Source organism: Battus philenor, unplaced genomic scaffold, assembly GCF_028537555.1.
Source record: "Battus philenor isolate CCGP_79_NKW_IND1 unplaced genomic scaffold, ilBatPhil1.0.hap1 SCAF_4, whole genome shotgun sequence".
Taxonomy (NCBI): Eukaryota; Metazoa; Arthropoda; class Insecta; order Lepidoptera; family Papilionidae; genus Battus; species Battus philenor.
In genome coordinates, this window is record NW_027181704.1 from 786331 (window position 1) to 806911 (window position 20581).

General features: G+C 36.9%; 1 protein-coding gene across 1 annotated transcript; it reads left to right on the forward strand.

Annotated features, from left to right (window-relative positions):
- The first annotated feature begins 8421 nt into the window (after nt 1-8421).
- On the forward strand, nt 8422-13365 carry LOC137928915 (balbiani ring protein 3-like). The gene has a single exon (XM_068771919.1). It carries the CDS (start codon nt 8422-8424, stop codon nt 13363-13365), a length of 4944 nt encoding a protein of 1647 aa, XP_068628020.1.
- The last annotated feature ends 7216 nt before the right edge of the window (nt 13366-20581 follow it).

Sequence of the window (20581 nt, forward strand, 5' to 3'; positions counted from 1 at the left end):
CAATGATTCTTTTAAATCAAAGTAGTATATATAAATCGGTGTATATCAACTTTACATCTGGATTCTCTCATCTGCAAAAAGCACTCCAGCTGTGTGCAGCTTGTCCTAATTCCAGCGGCGGTCTGTGTAAAGAGCTCCCGGCGCGTTGGAATGAATTCTAATATTTCAAAGTGTGAGACGGGTCGACGTATGCCACTCTGTGGGAATTCTGCTCCTTGGCTTGCATAATTTATAACCGCGGATGAGGCACCCGCTCTGACGTATGATAAAGGTGTGTAACTGGAATGGAAATGCTGTAAAAAGTTTTCATATATTTATTTCAAATAGACACGCCAACAGTAATCTTACATAAGTTTCATTTAACATAATAAAAAACTAAATATGTATGCTTATTGTCTATCTAAATGTGAGTAACCGAATAAAACAGAAAACAATATTACAACAGCTCTCTAAACAGAGATAAAACAAGACGCGAACAATGTAATAAATTGACAACATTTCATGTAAGCGGTTTATCGAAAAGAAGTTTATTATTCAAACAAAACATTATTGTTACAATGCCTAGCATTTAATATTATTTATTTAAAAAATAAAGGTTAAATAGAGGTTAAATAATTCATGTAAAATAAAAGTATTTGTTAATTTTATAGAACGATTGTTTGAACCAGTGGTCGAATGTCAAAAGAATCTTTGCCTTAAAAAAAACAACAATTCGATTTGGGCGGCCATTTTGAATTACCCTTAATGTTATATACATAGAACATAATAGAAAAAAATTTCTTGATATTAATAACATATACTTAATTTTAGTTTCCAAATAAATTTCTAATCATATAATGATAAAATTAATTTAAAGTTTAAACAAATTTATTCATTCTATATAGTCTAACATATTCTCAAAATGTTTTATATTTTTTTTTACTTATTTATTTTATAACGCCTGTTAACATAACACAATTTTAATGAAATACAATTAATATTATAATTATTAGAATTAATTGTCACACAAATAAATCAATTAAACAATTGATTATTACATTAAAGCTCGGGATTCTTTGAAAGAAACTTTTTGAAAAGCTGATATTCTTACAACAGCTTCGCAATATATCTATAATAATGTTTTGTTTGTCAGCAAAAACATTCGAAATTTAAAAAAAAAACATAGACAAGGCGATAATGTAATAAATACAGATAAGCTGTATGTTCCTAGTTTTCGTCTTCAAAAATTAAATAAATAATTAATGGCACAATGTGTACATATATACAAGAAAGCTCCACTAACAACTTCACATCTGCCGTTGGAAAAATTTAATACCAATATTAAAAAATTATTATCGAAAAATTATTTTATTACTAAGAATACTATACCGTTGTTTGTGTAATTATATAATTAAATAAACATTCAATATCAATAGAAAAAGAACCAAGATCACCGATATAGCTTGAAGAATTGCCCGTCTGTAATGGCAGCGGACGAAGTACATCGCTCGTGCAAACCGAAAGGTTCTTGGGTGGCGACCACGAGCTGGTAGACGTGGCGTGGGTTATTCCCCCACTAGGTAGACCGACGGCATATTTAAGGCCTAGGAAACCACTGAATGCGGGCATCACAGGCCTGGTCATTGTGGCTATCTTTGAGGGAGGCCTGTACCTTGCGGGAGCGTAATTCTTCTGAAAAGAAGAATAATATAAATAGTCATTCATGATCTCAACTAAATTTTGCTGATTGTAATAATATTGTATGTTACATACAGCTGTCTCATTTATTTATTTTATTATAAAACTATAACCTTACCTAAAGAATTTCATAAAAATTTAACATCCAGAAAACCTAGATTAAACAATAGCTTAATTGGAGTGGTAAACGAGAAATAAAAGCTGACGTCATCATTCCAAAAAGAATAGTGGAACTGGCTGAATTGGGCTAAACTTTTTTTTTTGTTTTACGTGTAAATTTTCAGTAGTTTAATTTTCTTTTGGTTTATGCGGTATTTCTTTCTACTGAAATTCAGTCGGTGGTCAATCTCAGCACTTTAGAGTCTAAAAATTCAAAGCAATGTTACTAGGCTATTTAAGGAGTCTCAACTTTCTCTAGCACTCTAGAACTTTATAGTGAGCTTAACTTGAAGCTATAATTAAGCATATCTAAGAGTAGAAATGAAAAACTTAATAAAAATGTTATTATAATATTTGCTATATTTATATGTTAATATAACATATTTTTTTCGTAAACCACAACTCGATGACACGGCGGAGGTAAGCTGCCCACTAGGTGAGTCAATATCGCGCATCTCCTGAACAGTCTTAGTCGAGGATTTAAAAAACTGAAAATAAAAAAGTAAACATTAAGGAAGACGGATATTAGCCTTTATTATATCTCCAATAATCAATAATATACTCGAAAAGCCTAAATTAAAAATAAAAACAGAAACTTTAAAATAAAATTGAGCAGTGGTCACCTAGCAGTACAGACTGAAACTAATAATTCACGTCTTGTTCATTTCCTATATAGGATTGCCACTGTTAACAAATAAGCTTCAAGAGGATGGGCAGCAACGTTCTCTGCGTACAAAAATACCACACTGCGATCGCCAACCCGGCTGCCAAATGTGGCGATTATGGTATATCCCCCATAGATATCTTCTGGGGAAGACAGCAAAGTAGGACAACAAAGCGAAATATTAACAATTTTTATTGATTTGTGTTTTAATTACTATATAATACTGCATATTAATAATTATTGACGTATAAACAGGGTGATTAGTTTTAGTTGTAAAAGTTTTAAATGCTCGATGTATAGCAAATTAAATGTATTGCTGACTACAATACCAAAAGCTTAGTACTCATATTGCAGACAAGAATAATATTTCATGATTTTTAAAATCTAAATAGCTTAAAAGAAGCTATAAAACTAAAAAAGTTCGCGAACCTACGGAACGCTAAAGTCCTCGACACACCAGAGTGACTCGTACCTGTGACCCGCTCGAATCTGGCGGACACTTGAGGGCTACTCACTAGTTGGTACTCACCTTTATAGTCTAGAATAAGAGGGCACAAAGAACTCGAGTGATACTAAAGTACGTGATAGTTTTTGTTCGTGATTTTCAAGGATCCGCATTGGAAAATGTAAAATTTTCTAGATAATTATACGGAAGACCTCGTTCCGGATTCGTAGAAAAACAATTATTAATCATCAAATGTAATAAACATTTTACATCTACTCTCTACAATTAAATATGAATGGTTTTAATTCTTCTAATCCGTTTTTTCAGGCCCGTGGCCACATATTTCAATCTCTGCTACAAATTTTTGTCTACACTTTTCTGTTTTCTGTTACATTTAAAGAGCCACACACAGTGTCCACGGAGTAAATTCTGTAGAAACTCCCTCTCCCTCCTCTCAGACAACCTACATCGGCTCTACGAGGTCATTCACAGTGGCTGTGTCGATCAGGTCACGTAGATTCCTCTTAACATCATCGGAAACCTACTTTAGCGATCGCAAGGTGTCCGACCGGTACGCGGGGGCAGAGTGGGTAAGAGAAACCACTAAAGGGTGTATACAGGGATTCATAGGCGGCCCTGCGTTCTGGACCCTCCTCATCAACTCCCTTGTGGAGGAGGTGGGGAAGACCGGGATACACTGCCAGGCGTTCGCAGATTACATCGTGCTGGTCTTCTCGGGACAGAAGGCATAGGATATCTCGAGTAAGACCAACGAAGTTCTAACCTTTATTCATGATGGGAGTCAGAAACAAACTTAGGTTCGCGCCTCACAAAACAAAGGTGATGGTGTTAACCAATAACTTAAAGTACGACAACCCAGTTCTGAGTATGGGAAGTGAGTCGCTTGGCCTGACTAGGGAGATCCAGATATTAGGCTTCACAGTTGATAGGGTCGCGTTCAATAGTCACGTGAAGAACGTGAGCAGAAAGGCCCAGGGCTTCAGTCAGCTGTGCCGGGCTAAAGTATCTTGGGGTCTGAACTCGCAGATGTTTATGGAGATGTATCTGGCGGTTCTCGAGCTGACTATATTATAAGCAGCTAGTGTATGGGCGCCGGCGGCTAGGAAGTTGCTGGTACGCAGGCAGTTGAGCGAGGACCCACAGGACCGTGTCCTTATATTCGGCCATCATCCTTGCCGTCCTGCTTCCTATGGACCTACGGGTCCAAGAAGCAGCCTATTTGGGGGTACGTAAGGCTCTCAATAACGGCGCCTAAAACAAATATCTAAGATGATGTCGCTACAAAAGAAGAACCAGTTCTAAAGAGATGCACTCATCTCCTTTTTTCAAGGTAAATCCTTGTCAGCTGATAGACGCCCACAACAAGGCATAAGACTCTCCCGAAAATCTCCTCAATCAACAAAAAGTCTTCCCTCGACCTCAAGCCATCGGACAGCTCTAAATCATAACACATTGCATTTGTTCTAATTTATACGCGATGTTTTATTGGTCATTTTATTTGTCAATGTCACGTTTATTAAAAAACCAAAACACTTGCGCAAATTGATTATCCGATATACATGTAATCTGATTGTAATGCTTACATGCTTATTATTGATTTCACGAAGGCTTTTGCATATCGAGGACTACCTTAGCGTGTTTTCGCTTCAACAATATTCAAACTGAACAAATAAGTATATTGTCGTACAATATTTAAACACGGAGATAGTAGTGCAGCGGTTGAATGTTAACCACAACTAGAGATAACATGTTCGTTACATGAAAGACTTATATGTTACAGATCTTCATTATTTTAACCATAAATCGTCCACCACTGGACATAGATGTCTTCTATAAATTACCAGTGAGATTGGTTTTTATTGCTTCGTTTCTGGAACCTCTGGTTCAAACCCTATCATGGGTGGACAGGATCTGTATATCTTTCGTTCTTTCGTCTAATTTCCTTCACAATATCTTTCATTCCTTTTCATAAATCGTCTCTCTTGCTTCGCCTTTCATCTAGAGTTCTACATTTATTATGTTTATCATTTGTTTAACAATTTATTTATTCTTAATTCTTATTTTCTTACTATCTATATATCACTTAATTAAAATATATAATATCACAGGTCTTTTATCACTCTTGTTTATTATTTGTTATTCTTGTTCTTTAATATTAATTATTTATTTATTTACTGCTTTTATTTTTTTTTCGGAATTAAAAAAAGTTCTGGCAACACTCCTATTTACTCAACAGTGAAGCTATGTTCTTCTCCTCTATTCTGTTTGTTAATCAAGACTGGTATTCTGTTCTTACCGCGCCAAGTACGGGGCAGCCGGTGACCAGGTTTACCACGGTCTGGTCCAGACCGGATGCACGAAGCACTCTCCCTGAGTTTGAACCTATACAGGTACTCGGAAAATCTCGCGTGCCCCGTGGACATTTGGACCAGAACTGTGTCCAGTTTAACTATAGAACTGATTGGAAGCAGCCTACAACCGGTATCACCTAAAGACCTTATCCAGTTCGTCTGTCTACCATGTGTAAGAAAAGGACCAATATTTAGCCACTTGGAAGTCGTGCAATAAAGTGCACCCCGCTGATAAATGCGTATGCGGCAAACAATGCGAATCACACAACCGCCACCGCATGTGCGGAAGTAACTAAATATTGGTCCTTTTCTAACTTAGGATGGACTTCCGCAAGGTAACGCCTGATTCCATTAAATGTCCATATGGTTGGGCGTTTTCCGCTACTCTTGATGCTACATTGTAGGTGGATGTTCTTAATCAAACCTGGTAACAGGTAGCAATAATAAATCCTTAAAGTTCACATTTCACAATAATAGTGCCGTAGGTGTTTTTTTTTTTAATTTAAATTAATAATAGCTAAAATTGATAATAGACTGCACAAAGATATAGTACCCGGGATTTGGTTTGGCTCGTCGAAAATAATTTTGTACGGAAAGTTATTTAAATATTAAACCACTTATGTATATATATATATACATATATATATATATATATATATATATATATATGCATTACTCTCCTTTTGAAATCGATATCTGAACTCGTAACGCCACCTCAAAACTTCAAATCCTTCATGAGTCTGAGTGTTCTTATAAACAATTAAGTTGCACCAGCAATCTAAGCCCTTGCTTTTCTTTTTTTTAATTTAATATGAAAAGTTTTTCATTAAATAAATTTTATTAATGTATTTAAAGAATCCTTAATTACAATCATGCGTGAAATTTGGTTTATTGACTTCTTTATATGGTTAATATTATAATGTACACATTAACTATTGTTTAATTTCGTTTAAAAACAGCGACTGTTGAGTTTCTAGTCTGCTTTTCTAAATATATCATCGTTCCGAAACGGTGGTAACTTACTGCTTATAACACTCGACAATTCAAAAGTGTAGGTAAATGGCTACTTGGAGAAATATATTTTAAGACGTATAATATTATATTTATATAAGTTCACTTAAATATTTTTGGTACCTCCAGTAGATGATTCACTTTAACAGCTCCTTGTTATTTTAATTTGAAATTATTGTACGTGTACAATATAATTGTCGCTTCGTGACTAATAACACATGTAATAAAATATAAAAAATGTACACCATGAAGAATAACCGTTCGCAATATTTCGCATGACTTCGTAATACCACCTCTAAAGTCTATCATGATATGTTTATTCATAGTTTTTTTTTTCTATTCGATGTGTTTTTGATATTGACCGTGTCTGCAGCTGTTTCACGTTAGCGATATGTTTACGTGATAAATTAATATCATTGTTTAACACCACTGTGTAAATAATACTTTTGTAAACCAGACTTCAAAAGACGTGTGTTAAAAACACTCCATCTCAAAACGCCGCCATGAGGAGGATTCTCGGTAACTACTTTTTATAATAATTATTCAATAATTTACTTCTACTTTTATTTTTTATAAGACACACCAACGCGGTGTTGAGAAGGCTGTGTTTGGTGCTAAAGAAGGCTTTCAACGAAGGAAGGTGAATGGAGAAAGATTTTCCTTGCGACGTTCACATTCATCGACAAAGCTACTCCCTCTACTTGAACAATTTTATATACGTCCTTAAGTTCGATTATAGATCCTTGCTCCTACCTTGTCCATTTAGTTCCTACAGGACCAACTTAATTTCGAATTTCTGCCTTTTCGTGGTTCATTTTATGCGACAAAGTCAATCAAATTTTAAATATATACACAATAAAAACAATTACAAACGTAATGATTTTGAATAAAAGTAAGACTTTTAGCTATCATAATAACTTACTCTCAAGTTATAATCGAACGAAAACTTGTTGTTGCTTAGATATCATTCAGATAATTCAAGTAAATATAATGTTCAATGTAATACGCAGGAACTCTCTTGTGTCTAAAGCACAGGCTAGAAATAGTTTTTTTTTCTATCTCGTTTACCCCTTCCTAGTTCAATATTTTTGTCACTTTTATATATATTTTTTTCTTCACTATCTCAGTCATATAATCTTCTCTTTTTCTTCCTAATATCTTACATTCCTCTGGCTTACTAATCTTCTCCATATATCGTCTTTATTACTTCTCCTTCTCTCTTAAAATGAAGTAAAGTTTCATGTCTGTCTTCGGTTTTATACCTCCCTCCTATTTGTCTATCTGCTAAGCCTAGTTTGGATAATAGAGAAAAAAGCAGTATAACCATAGTAGCTTTTATTATATAACATATTATACATTGTAACCAGCGTGTCAGATGTTGTAACTGTAAATATTTTCTTTGTGATAAGAACAACAGACTTAAAGGTAATAAATGTTTTTATTTTTTAATATTAATAATAGCTCATCATTTGAATAGTAAAAATGAGTGCAACTTTTGTATTTGTATATTTTGGTTCTACCGCTGCGATGTAATATTGATTTATAATATTTATTATTTCTGTTAAATTTTACCTATACTCATATATAGTAACCTCTCACCAAATAAAATGTAAAATTAACTAAAAAAGCTGTGATACAAAAATTGTAAGAATAAACTAAACTGCAGTAATTGAGGATGGATGAAAGGATATTAGAGCGGAAGAGAAATGTAGACTGAGTTATGGAATGAAGAACAGAATGATAGAGATTGTGAAAAATGGAAGTAGGTATTAAAATAATAAAAAGAAAGAAAATCCCTGTTCCCAACAAAATAGGGGGTGGAAAGAGAGATACCCAAAAGTGGGGGCCGAATTAAAAAAACCTCTTACCAACAACGCAGAATTACAGTGATTTTGAAACTAAAGTAATTATAGATATTTCTTATAAATTCTTATACTAAAGAGAATAATTATAAGAAATAATATAAAAACCTATAATGTTCAAAGCGAAATTAGAGGTAATAGTAAAATACCATAATACGTAATACATTACAAGTTACACTTAAAATTTGTTACGATTTTATAAAAGAAGATGTAATACTAATGCAATTCCTCATGGTTACTAATAAATTTAATGTTTACTACACAGGTCTTTTAATAATCGTCAGATGCTTTGGCGACCTGTATTGCAATCTCACCTATCATCCACCCAAAGAAGCCGACTGCGTTTGTGAAGACAGCCACTCACCAGTGTGCGGTTCAGATGATGAAACCTATCCCAACGAGTGCATCCTTAACTGCGTCAATGATGAGAAAATACGAAAAGGTTTGCCGCCTATATTCGTCAAACATAAAGGATTTTGCAAAGTCTGCAATTGTACAGACATAGTGTCACCGCTTTGTGCAAACAACGGAGAGACTTATCTGAACGATTGCGAATTCAATTGTGATAATGAAGAAAGAAAACAATGTAAACTACCTCAATTGAAAATTTTACATAAAGGAGACTGTTCACATCCTTGCGATTGCAATGAAAATGAAACTCCAGTTTGCGGAACAGATGGAAACTCTTACAAGAATATAGATTACCTTGAATGTATGGCTAAAGTCTATATAGCGAATGGCGTGACGCCAGTAAAATACGATCACGATGGTACCTGTCATATATGTCAATGTCCAGAAGTCCACGATCCCGTGTGCGGCAGCGACAAAATTACTTATGACAACGAATGTACCCTCGCCTGCGAAAATAGAAAACGGCTGAATAGAAATCAAACAGAGTTAACTGTGATAAACCACGGAGAATGCTGGAATTGCAAATGTCCACTTATATACGAACCAATCTGCGCCAGCGATAAAAGAACCTACACTAACCTTTGCTTCTTAGGTTGTGAAAATGAAAGAAGAATACATGTAGGAAAACCTTTACTGACCTTAGACCACTTTAATGAATGCTCTGGCTGTATTTGCCCTGCGTTGTACGACCCAGTATGCGCAAACGACGGAAAAACATATGAAAACGAATGTGTTCTTAAATGCACTAATAAAAATCGCTCCAATAAAAGCACACGTTCTTTGCACATCGTTAGAAAAGGTGAATGCAATGCGTGTTTATGTCCTGATGTTTACAACCCAGTTTGCGCTAGTGATGGGAATACATATCCCAACAAATGTCATCTTGATTGTGAGAACAATAAAAGGAAAACCGAAAACAAACTTCCCATCGAAGTAATTCAAAGAGGAGAATGTCCTGGCTGTGTTTGTTCAGCTGTTTACGATCCTGTCTGCGCATCTGATGAAAGAACTTATGGTAATGAATGCGAATTAAAATGTGAAAATTTAAAACGGCTCTTTAAAGGCAAAGTTCCTCTCCGATTAGATCATAGAGGCGAATGTCGAAAATGCTTTTGCCCTAAGATTTATGAACCGATTTGTGGAAACGACAAAAAAACATACAGCAACAAATGTGAGTTTGAATGTGAAAGTCGAAAACGTAAAAACCAAGGATTGAATGAATTAACAATCAACAATAAAGGTGAATGTTTACTCTGCATATGTAATAGAATATACAAACCGGTCTGCGCTAGCGATAATAAAACTTACGCTAACAATTGCCTACTCGATTGCGAAAATAAAAAAAGGCAGAACCGTAAAGAATCAAAACTAGAAGTCATAAGCCAAGGTGAATGTCCTGGTTGCATCTGCCCCGCAGTCTATGACCCGGTTTGCGCAAACGACGGCAAAACCTATGGAAACGAGTGTCAACTTGACTGCGAAAACAAGGAACGTCTTAGCCAAGGATTACCCCTCTTGACAATAATCAACAAAGGAGAATGTCCTGGTTGCATCTGCCCCGCAGTCTATGACCCAGTTTGCGCCAACGATGGCAAAACCTATGGCAACGAGTGTGAACTTGACTGCGAGAACAAGAAACGTCTTAGCCAAGGATTACCCCTTCTCACTATAATCAACAAAGGCGAATGCCCTGGTTGCATTTGCCCCGCAGTCTATGACCCGGTTTGCGCAAACGATGGCAAAACCTATGGCAACGATTGTGAGCTCGGCTGTGAAAACAAAAAACGACTTAGCCAAGGATTACCCCTTCTTACTATAATCAACAAAGGAGAATGTCCTGGTTGCATCTGCCCCGCAGTCTATGACCCAGTTTGCGCCAACGATGGCAAAACCTATGGCAACGAGTGTGAACTTGACTGCGAGAACAAGAAACGTCTTAGCCAAGGATTACCCCTTCTCACTATAATCAACAAAGGCGAATGCCCTGGTTGCATTTGCCCCGCAGTCTATGACCCGGTTTGCGCAAACGATGGCAAAACCTATGGCAACGATTGTGAGCTCGGCTGTGAAAACAAAAAACGACTTAGCCAAGGATTACCCCTCTTGACAATAATCAACAAAGGAGAATGTCCTGTTTGCATATGCCCCGCAGTCTATGACCCGGTTTGCGCAAACGATGGCAAAACATATGGCAACGATTGTGAGCTCGGCTGTGAAAACAAAAATCGACTTAGCCAAGGATTACCCCTCTTGATAATAATCAACAAAGGAGAATGTCCTGGTTGCATCTGCCCCGCAGTCTATGACCCGGTTTGCGCAAACGATGGCAAAACCTATGGCAACGATTGTGAGCTCGGCTGTGAAAACAAAAAACGACTTAGCCAAGGATTACCCCTTCTTACTATAATCAACAAAGGAGAATGTCCTGGTTGCATCTGCCCCGCAGTCTATGACCCGGTTTGCGCAAACGATGGCAAAACCTATGGAAACGATTGTGAGCTCGGCTGTGAAAACAAAAAACGACTTAGCCAAGGATTACCCCTTCTCACTATAATCAACAAAGGAGAATGTCCTGGTTGCATCTGCCCCGCAGTCTATGACCCGGTTTGCGCAAACGATGGCAAAACCTATGGCAACGATTGTGAGCTCGGCTGTGAAAACAAAAAACGACTTAGCCAAGGATTACCCCTTCTTACTATAATCAACAAAGGAGAATGTCCTGGTTGCATCTGCCCCGCAGTCTATGACCCGGTTTGCGCAAACGATGGCAAAACCTATGGAAACGATTGTGAGCTCGGCTGTGAAAACAAGAAACGACTTAGCCAAGGATTACCCCTTCTCACTATAATCAACAAAGGAGAATGTCCTGGTTGCATCTGCCCCGCAGTCTATGACCCAGTTTGCGCCAACGATGGCAAAACCTATGGCAACGAGTGTGAACTTGACTGCGAGAACAAGAAACGTCTTAGCCAAGGATTACCCCTTCTCACTATAATCAACAAAGGCGAATGCCCTGGTTGCATTTGCCCCGCAGTCTATGACCCGGTTTGCGCAAACGATGGCAAAACCTATGGCAACGATTGTGAGCTCGGCTGTGAAAACAAAAAACGACTTAGCCAAGGATTACCCCTCTTGACAATAATCAACAAAGGAGAATGTCCTGGTTGCATATGCCCCGCAGTCTATGACCCGGTTTGCGCAAACGATGGCAAAACATATGGCAACGATTGTGAGCTCGGCTGTGAAAACAAAAATCGACTTAGCCAAGGATTACCCCTCTTGATAATAATCAACAAAGGAGAATGTCCTGGTTGCATCTGCCCCGCAGTCTATGACCCGGTTTGCGCAAACGATGGCAAAACCTATGGCAACGATTGTGAGCTCGGCTGTGAAAACAAAAAACGACTTAGCCAAGGATTACCCCTTCTTACTATAATCAACAAAGGAGAATGTCCTGGTTGCATCTGCCCCGCAGTCTATGACCCTGTTTGCGCCAACGATGGCAAAACCTATGGCAACGAGTGTGAACTAGACTGCGAGAACAAGAAACGTCTTAGCCAAGGATTACCCCTTCTCACTATAATCAACAAAGGCGAATGCCCTGGTTGCATTTGCCCCGCAGTCTATGACCCGGTTTGCGCAAACGATGGCAAAACCTATGGCAACGATTGTGAGCTCGGCTGTGAAAACAAGGAACGTCTTAGCCAAGGATTACCCCTTCTTACTATAATCAACAAAGGAGAATGTCCTGGTTGCATCTGCCCCGCAGTCTATGACCCGGTTTGCGCAAACGATGGCAAAACATATGGCAACGATTGTGAGCTCGGCTGTGAAAACAAAAATCGACTTAGCCAAGGATTACCCCTCTTGATAATAATCAACAAAGGAGAATGTCCTGGTTGCATCTGCCCCGCAGTCTATGACCCGGTTTGCGCAAACGATGGCAAAACCTATGGCAACGATTGTGAGCTCGGCTGTGAAAACAAAAAACGACTTAGCCAAGGATTACCCCTTCTTACTATAATCAACAAAGGAGAATGTCCTGGTTGCATCTGCCCCGCAGTCTATGACCCAGTTTGCGCAAACGATGGCAAAACCTATGGCAACGATTGTGAGCTCGGCTGTGAAAACAAAAAACGACTTAGCCAAGGATTACCCCTTCTTACTATTACCAACAAAGGAGAATGTCCTGGTTGCATCTGCCCCGCAGTCTATGACCCAGTTTGCGCCAACGATGGCAAAACCTATGGCAACGTGTGTGAACTAGACTGCGAGAACAAGAAACGTCTTAACCAAGGATTACCCCTTCTTACTATAACCAACAAAGGAGAATGTCCAGGATGCGTCTGCCCCGCCATCTATGACCCGGTTTGCGCAAACGATGGCAAAACATACGGCAATGAGTGTGAACTCGACTGCGAAAATAAAATACTTCGTAATCAAAGCAAAGAACTTCTTTTTATCATAAGTAAAGGTGACTGCAAAGTTTGTTACTGTCCTTTAGGCTACAAGTCAGTTCGTGCTAATGTTAAACAAGAAAAAAGCTTCTGTAACGTTCAGTGTGTACGAGACACGGACAGAAAACCGCCAACGTTTGTATATACTTCCTTTAGGAATAGATCTTGCCGCTGTCCAGCCGTATATGATCCAGTTTGTGACAGCTATGGAAGAACATACGTCAATAAGTGCGCGTTTGATTGCAATCAAAGATATAGTGATCGCAGATTGCAGGCTCGCATTATAAGTAGCGGAGCATGTTCATAATCATATCTGCTTTAAATTAAATCATTTTTTATTTCCTTTTTAATACTAATGTACTCCTTTGGATTGTTTTTGATTATTTTACGACAAACGTAATGCAAATTTTATAATTAAAAATTATTTTTAAAAATCTTGTTTTTTTAATTAAAAATAGGCATGCATGGAACAAACCATGGGATATTTAAAATCTGGCAAAAATTACCCTAGCTTCAATATCAAACCAAAGGTTAATAATTAAAAAAAAAAAGAAACAGATTTAAGGCTCTATTTTAATTATGAAATTATTATTTCTTTTACAACGGTGATTTACAGGAAAAATACAAAGGAAAATCTTCTAAATATTTGGTTAGACAGATTGATTTTAGCATACGAATCCAACAGATGATAAAAAATGATGATAAAGTTAACTATATTTTTTATACTTTACCAAACTATAGTAGCGTGTCACATTTAGTGCTTGTAAATATATACATTAGTAGTGTAATAGAATGCTACTTTAAAATATTTTAATTACTTTTTTATCTTTGTATAACAGATACGACATATCTTTGCTCTTACGTATTGACTACATTTGTGTAAGTAGTAATATTTCGTGTTATACTTACAATTAAATTTTTTGTGATTTCAATCTTTTATTTTCGGGAATTTTAACAGTAACATTTTCGATTATAAATATATATGATTTATTGTTATACCAACCATTAAATATACATTAATTGTTTTTTTAGTATAACTAAAGTGATTATCATATATTTAAATTTATGCAAATTCATCTGTATATGTACAAAGGCCATGCCTACTTCTCTCCTTATTATGCATCTATGTCTCATAGATACAACATAGAATATATTAATTATTCTAGATAGTTAAACTTGTTATGTAAAAACACATGGAACATCATGACTTAAAGCAGCAAGTATCTTAGCTTATAATATGTTTTTGACGGTTTTTTTCGCTGGTTTGATTTTGACATTAGTCGAGACGACGCGTGTGTTAAAACTGAAACATTTTACAAGAACACTGGTAGCTCATAGATGATTAAACTTTTCGAAAAACAGACACTTGGTATAAGGTATAGACCAGGGGTGGTCAACCCGTGGCTCATTAAACAATTATTTGTGACTCTCGATATATGTACACGAATACTCTATTTATATATATACATAGTATTCTCAGCGACCACGAGGCAGTAGACATAAATAGTTCGTGTACTAGGGCGACGAAGATATAACCTAGATCGCAGGAAGCCACTGGATGCGTGTGCGCAAGAATGATCATCATTTCAGCTTCCTGAGACACCTATGCCTTGTAGTGTGCGTCTATCGGCTGACTGATTAAAATATACATGTTACAAATCTTGATACAAAAATTACTGGCAACAAATTTTGTAGCTCACGAATTTAAAAATGTTCGAAAATGGAACTTGACCACTACTGCTTTAGACAGTCCTACCAACCTAGGTAAGTTATAAATACATTTAAAAAACTTTTAAGTTAAACGGTTTTTTGATACCCATATTGTGGTGGTTGTGGAAAAATATGTACCTAGTCCGCCATATTGGAACGGCGTCCATCTTGAATTTTATATTTTGACATAATCATCGTGTTTTACTAGTGTAGCCCTTTCATTTGGGTTAAGGAAAAATATGTAATCCGCCATTTTGTATCGGACCATTGGACCATGACCATACCATTTTAGATTTATAATGATATTGATTTTATTATATTGTATTGTCATCTAAATTAAATATGTGTACCAAATTTCAGATCAATCTGACAGCGGGAAGGTGTTTAAATTTCAATTTCTAATTTTGACCCAAATTAATAAACAAATTCCGTACGGGTCGAACTAAATAAAACCGTTTAAAAATTCACCTACCTTCCTAATGCTCGAAAATTTTGACAATTACAGCTTACTTTTTGATCACAGAATAAAAAGCCTCCGCCAATTGGCGGGAAATTGTTGTGTAGTGTCTGAAAAAAAGCCATGACATATTGCCTCTTAAATTTTCCTGAACAAGGAATTATAACGACTTCAGAAATTCAATGCAAAGCCTATTCCTTCCATCAAAGATCGCCACGATGACGTATCTTTCGCTGCCCATATCAAGTTACTACGTTGTCAGTCCATCTAGGAGGGTCTACCCATGCCGCATCTACTGGCCCGTTGCCACGTTTCTATTATTGTTGTTATTTGCCTATTTATTATCAACACTATACACTGACCAACATTAAATTCTTATATTGTATTTTTACAACAAAACGTGATCGTAAAACCAACACGGATATAAATTGACTGGATGTACTTCGAAATATAATAGTTTATGTAACTCTTCACCACAGTGAAATGATGTAAGTCAAAATTAAAATTTCTTATTTATCGAAAATATGCAGAGTAATTGGTTATAGGTGCTAAAGGCTTTTAATTCGTGAATGTAGAGCTTATATGTAATTTCTCAAGGTCACCCAGAGGGCAATGGAGAGAGCTCGGAGATTTGCTAAGAGATCGAATCCAAAAAGAGGAGAACCACAGAAGAACTAATGTCACCGATGTAGCTTAAAGAATTGCTCTTTTGAAGTGGCAGTGACTTGGGCACACAGCTCGTGCAATGGCCGTTGGTTGAATGGCGACCACGGGCCGGTAGACGCGAGGTTTGGCCCCTCATTTTGGCGATCATTGGGCGTCTATTCCTCGCAGTGAGCGCCCATCGATTGAAAAGAAGAATGAATGGTACACCCTTTCCAATAATCAAAAGTACAATAATGTATGTAGTAGTAGTTACAATAATATCGTTCAAAAAAATTGTTAGAAAACGACCAATATATAGCCACTTCCGATTAGTGCCAAACACAAAGTCTCTGAGAGTCTCTAAAAGGCACTAATCGGTGTAACATAACTCCTGAAGATGCCCCGTGGGGGGATGAAACACGTGTTGAGTGATTTAGCGGTGGTAGTTGTGTAATTCGCATTGTTTGCCGCATACGCATTTATCAGCGGGCTGACGGGCGGTGCACTTTATTGCACGACTACCACTGCGTGTGCGGAAGTGGCTATATATTGGTCCTTTTCTAACTTAAGATGGACTTATGCAAAATAACGCCTGATTCCATTAAAAAATAGTTTTCAAGATTCCTATGGCTAAATAAATAATTATTGTTTACTATCTGTCACTGCATAACCTGTACTGACAGAAGTTTTTTGTCAACGTCTTTTCAGCTTATACACTCCCACTGCAATATATAGAAATATACCATAATCCCCACGCTTGGTGGTAAGTTGGTCATCGCAGTGTGATATTATGGTACGCAGATACTACTGTACATCCTCTGAAAACTTGTTTTAAACGAAGGCAATGAAAGCAAGAAGGAATGAAAGAACAAAATGAAAGATATTGTGATGGAAATAAGGAAAGAATAAAAGAAATTAAGAAGAATGACAGTGAGTGAAGAATAAAGATGAAAGATCTGAAAAACTTAATTGTAAAGAAAGACCCTGATCCCAACTAATTAGGGGTATGAGAGGCCTTCAATAGCGGAGGCCATTAAAAAAAACTTGTTTTAAACAGTTAAAGCCGTTAAAATACAAAACGAGATGATAGTATGAAATTCAAAACGCCAATACGTTCTGTATAGAATTCTTCAGTTCATCTTCAAATATTTAAGTAGAGCATCGAAACCGATTTTAGTAAGAATCTCACAAAACCTTGTCTATATGTCAAGAAATCTTATCTCTGTAGATTTCCATCCCAGAACAAATAAAGACTTTATATATACGGAAGAAAGTGTAAAATCTATAAAACAATTTCAAAGAAGCAGTCAATTAGTATGAAGTACATGTATATAAAAAGAACACCAGAATTGTATAAATGCAAATGATTTTATGCTAGTTTTTAAGAATGGACACAAAAGTGGAAATGGAAAAATTGTGAACAGAAAAAGAAAACCAAATAAAAATCAATTATGCTAGTTTTAAAGAATGGACACAAAAGTGGAAATAAAAAATTGTGAATATAAAAAGAAAACCAAATAAAAATCAATGAAGAACACTATCACATCAATTCACTTCATGTAAACCTTTTTGATTTCTTTTAATAAAAGGCTTCGAAGGTCAGCAACGTGGCTCGAAGAATTGCTCGTCTGAAATGGCAGCGGAGCACATCGCTCGTGCAAACGATGGCCGTTAGAGCCGAAAGGTTCTCGAGTGGCGACCACGAGTTGGAAGACGCGGCGAGGGTATGTCCCACTAGCGTTTGGCGCTAGAGTTGTGGGAACCCTATAAAGGAGTCATTGAGGATGACTTTAGAACACCTCTTCTTGAGTTAGGGCATCTGCCGAGACCCAGGCCATTGCGGCCCCAAGCCTATTCCCATTCGACCACCCAGCAATTGCCACTCACCACCAATCGGCACAATTCGCCACCGCAGACTCTGAAGGCGAGAGTAGAAGGGACTAGTGGGCACTCTCGCGCGGTCCATGATGATTACGACAAATGTCAACTAAGACGAAGGCATCATCATGGGCGTTCAAAATAGCCAGGTTTTTGGAGAAGGTGCGAAGGGGGCAAGATGCTCTGAGTAGGTTAGGGTGAATGGAGGCTGTCTCAAAGTAGATCTTTGAGCAGACCTGAATGAATTCCTGTAAGGTTGGGAGGTCTACGTCACTGTGGAAGTCTATGTTGCATTGGTAGATGAACCGACGACATGGTCAAGATATCAGGAAGTAGCTGTCATGGTGGCGATCTTTGGCGAGGCCTTGCAGTGGGCGTCCATCAGCTCAGAAGAAGAAGAAACGAGAGCAAAACGACAGGGGGTCGTAAGGTAAATGTATGCTATCTATTTCTGTCCCGCTATCCATCACCCAATGCTGGGCAAGTGGTACACGAGCAATAGTTTGAAAATGGAACTGGGTGAGCGTGTGATGTTATCGAGTCTTTGGACTCTATTAGGGTTGTAACACTCAAGGCTGCAAGAACTACACGTGTGTCGCGGGAAAGTTTTTGCTAGATTTTCCGACGGCCGTGCATGCGCCAATAAAATGGCCGCGAGTAGCGCTGCAGTTTTCAACAATCGGACAGGATGAGGGTAGACGGAGTACGGTCAACGTCTCAATTATACCAATACCATATACCAACTTTAACAATTTATTTGCACACCTTGGGAATTATGTGTATGATTGGCTATTTCAATGTTTATCATATAATATTTAATTTATTTATAACATTCATTATATATATATATATATATATATATATATATATATATATATATATATATATATATATATATATATATATTGGCCAATTCTTCAGGTCTTAGATATTTATCATACAATTCCTTGGTAGAGACAACATGACGTCAATGAGAATTGTTATCAATGGTATATAGAATAATGACTTTTAAAATTAGAGCAAAATTAACATTGTATATATTTAAAATAAAATGTTTTTCTTCAAATGTATTTTCCAATGCTCTCATTTGACTTTAGACTGTCTAATTGTGAGTTTCACCCACGCTGTCGACTAATATCGAAAACGGATACGTTGTTTAATTATAATATATTATTGTTACTTAAATAAGTAGATCTGAAATAAACAAAATCATTAAGGACATTTCATCGAACTGAATTCCTTGACTCAGTTTGACAGCAAGGCATTTGTTAAACAATGTGATAGCGTTATCTTCAAACTATATAAATGAAGTTGTATGCACAAATTAACATCAGAAGTTTTTTTTATATATATTCAAACAGTCGACGCCATGAACCATTATTTAGGTATGTATACGTTAGTTTTATTTGTTTAAGTGAACATAGATTAAAATTACATTAAAAGTTACCATATAAATAATGATTCGCTTGTGTTCCTTTATACGTGATACAATATTAAAAATTTACTTTATACAACACTGTAGAAAGATCAGACCACATCAAAACAATAAAAGAGATTGAAGAGAAAAGTGATCGCATGTAAGAGAAAACATACGACTTGAGACTTTAGTCAATAGAGTTCTTAATTTAAAAATATTTCCCCCGGATGCTAGTTTTGTCCGGCGTCTTTAACAAGATCTTCCGTCCTGCTCATAGGTTTATATTCCACGATACGCTTATCAATCTGTGGCCTCCACTCTAAATTCTTGGATCCCTCTTCAGGTTAAATCCGCTGGACTTTGTTAGTTACTTTATCTCTCACTTACATTCAGGATGTCTATCATAAGATAGATAGACGACCATACTAAGGTAAGCAGAAGACACTAAACCAGAGTTCCCCAAACGTTTTTGTATCGTAGACCCCTTGCCATGTTTTTCCGTGTTGGATAGACCCCCTACTTATCTAATATTGATTTTCTGTAAATTTACGATCGAAACGAATAAACGTATTTGTCCCACATTCGTATTTATAGACTGACGAATTGAACAAGTCAGTGCGAGGTAGCGAAGCTCTGAGACTGCGACTCTCAGGTTTTTACAAGTTCAAAATGTATTACGACCACATAGCGAAAACCAACATCCCACAACTTACACAATTATTATAAACATTTATAATAATTTTTTTACTTCATAGGTACTTTTATAAATAATGTAAATGTTTTGATATTATATATACAGATGGTATGATGAAAGTAAATAGGTACTATCAGTGTATGTGTTGAGATCCACTATCGTGGACCCCCATTTTCATTTCATGGACCACCAAAATTTTTTTGCTGACGTAGACCCAGGTTTTGCAGGTTGTTATAGATCCCTAGGGGTCGATATAGACCACTTTGAGAATCACTGCACTAGACGAAGACCTACATACTGCGCATATGACACTGCTATAACCTTAAGGTTCTAAAGTGGAGAACACGGCCCAACAAGCACAGCCTAAGAAGTCCACACACAAGATGATCGAAGGACGTTGGATGCACGCCGCTTCCATTCAGTCCTATTGAAAATCTATGGAGGAAGCCTTTGTATGAAGTGATAATGATAGGATACTTTTAAGTTTATCTGTATTACACGTACATATATTTGGCAATACCTGTTATGTTTCTTTTACATTCAATATCTTAACTTCAACAGGTTTTATAGCAGTTTTGGAGCTCTTAATGTCTTCTGTAACAAATGTCAGTGGCTACACAAATTATTCATATCATCCGACACCAGAAATTGTATGCCCATGTAAATATAAATACGATCCAGTATGCGGTTCCGACGGACTTATCTACTTCAACCAATGCATA

Coding starts and splice junctions, on each gene's coding strand:
- LOC137928915 (XM_068771919.1), top strand. CDS start 8,422: ATGGTTACTAATAAATTTAATGTTTACTACACAGGTCTTTTAATAATC.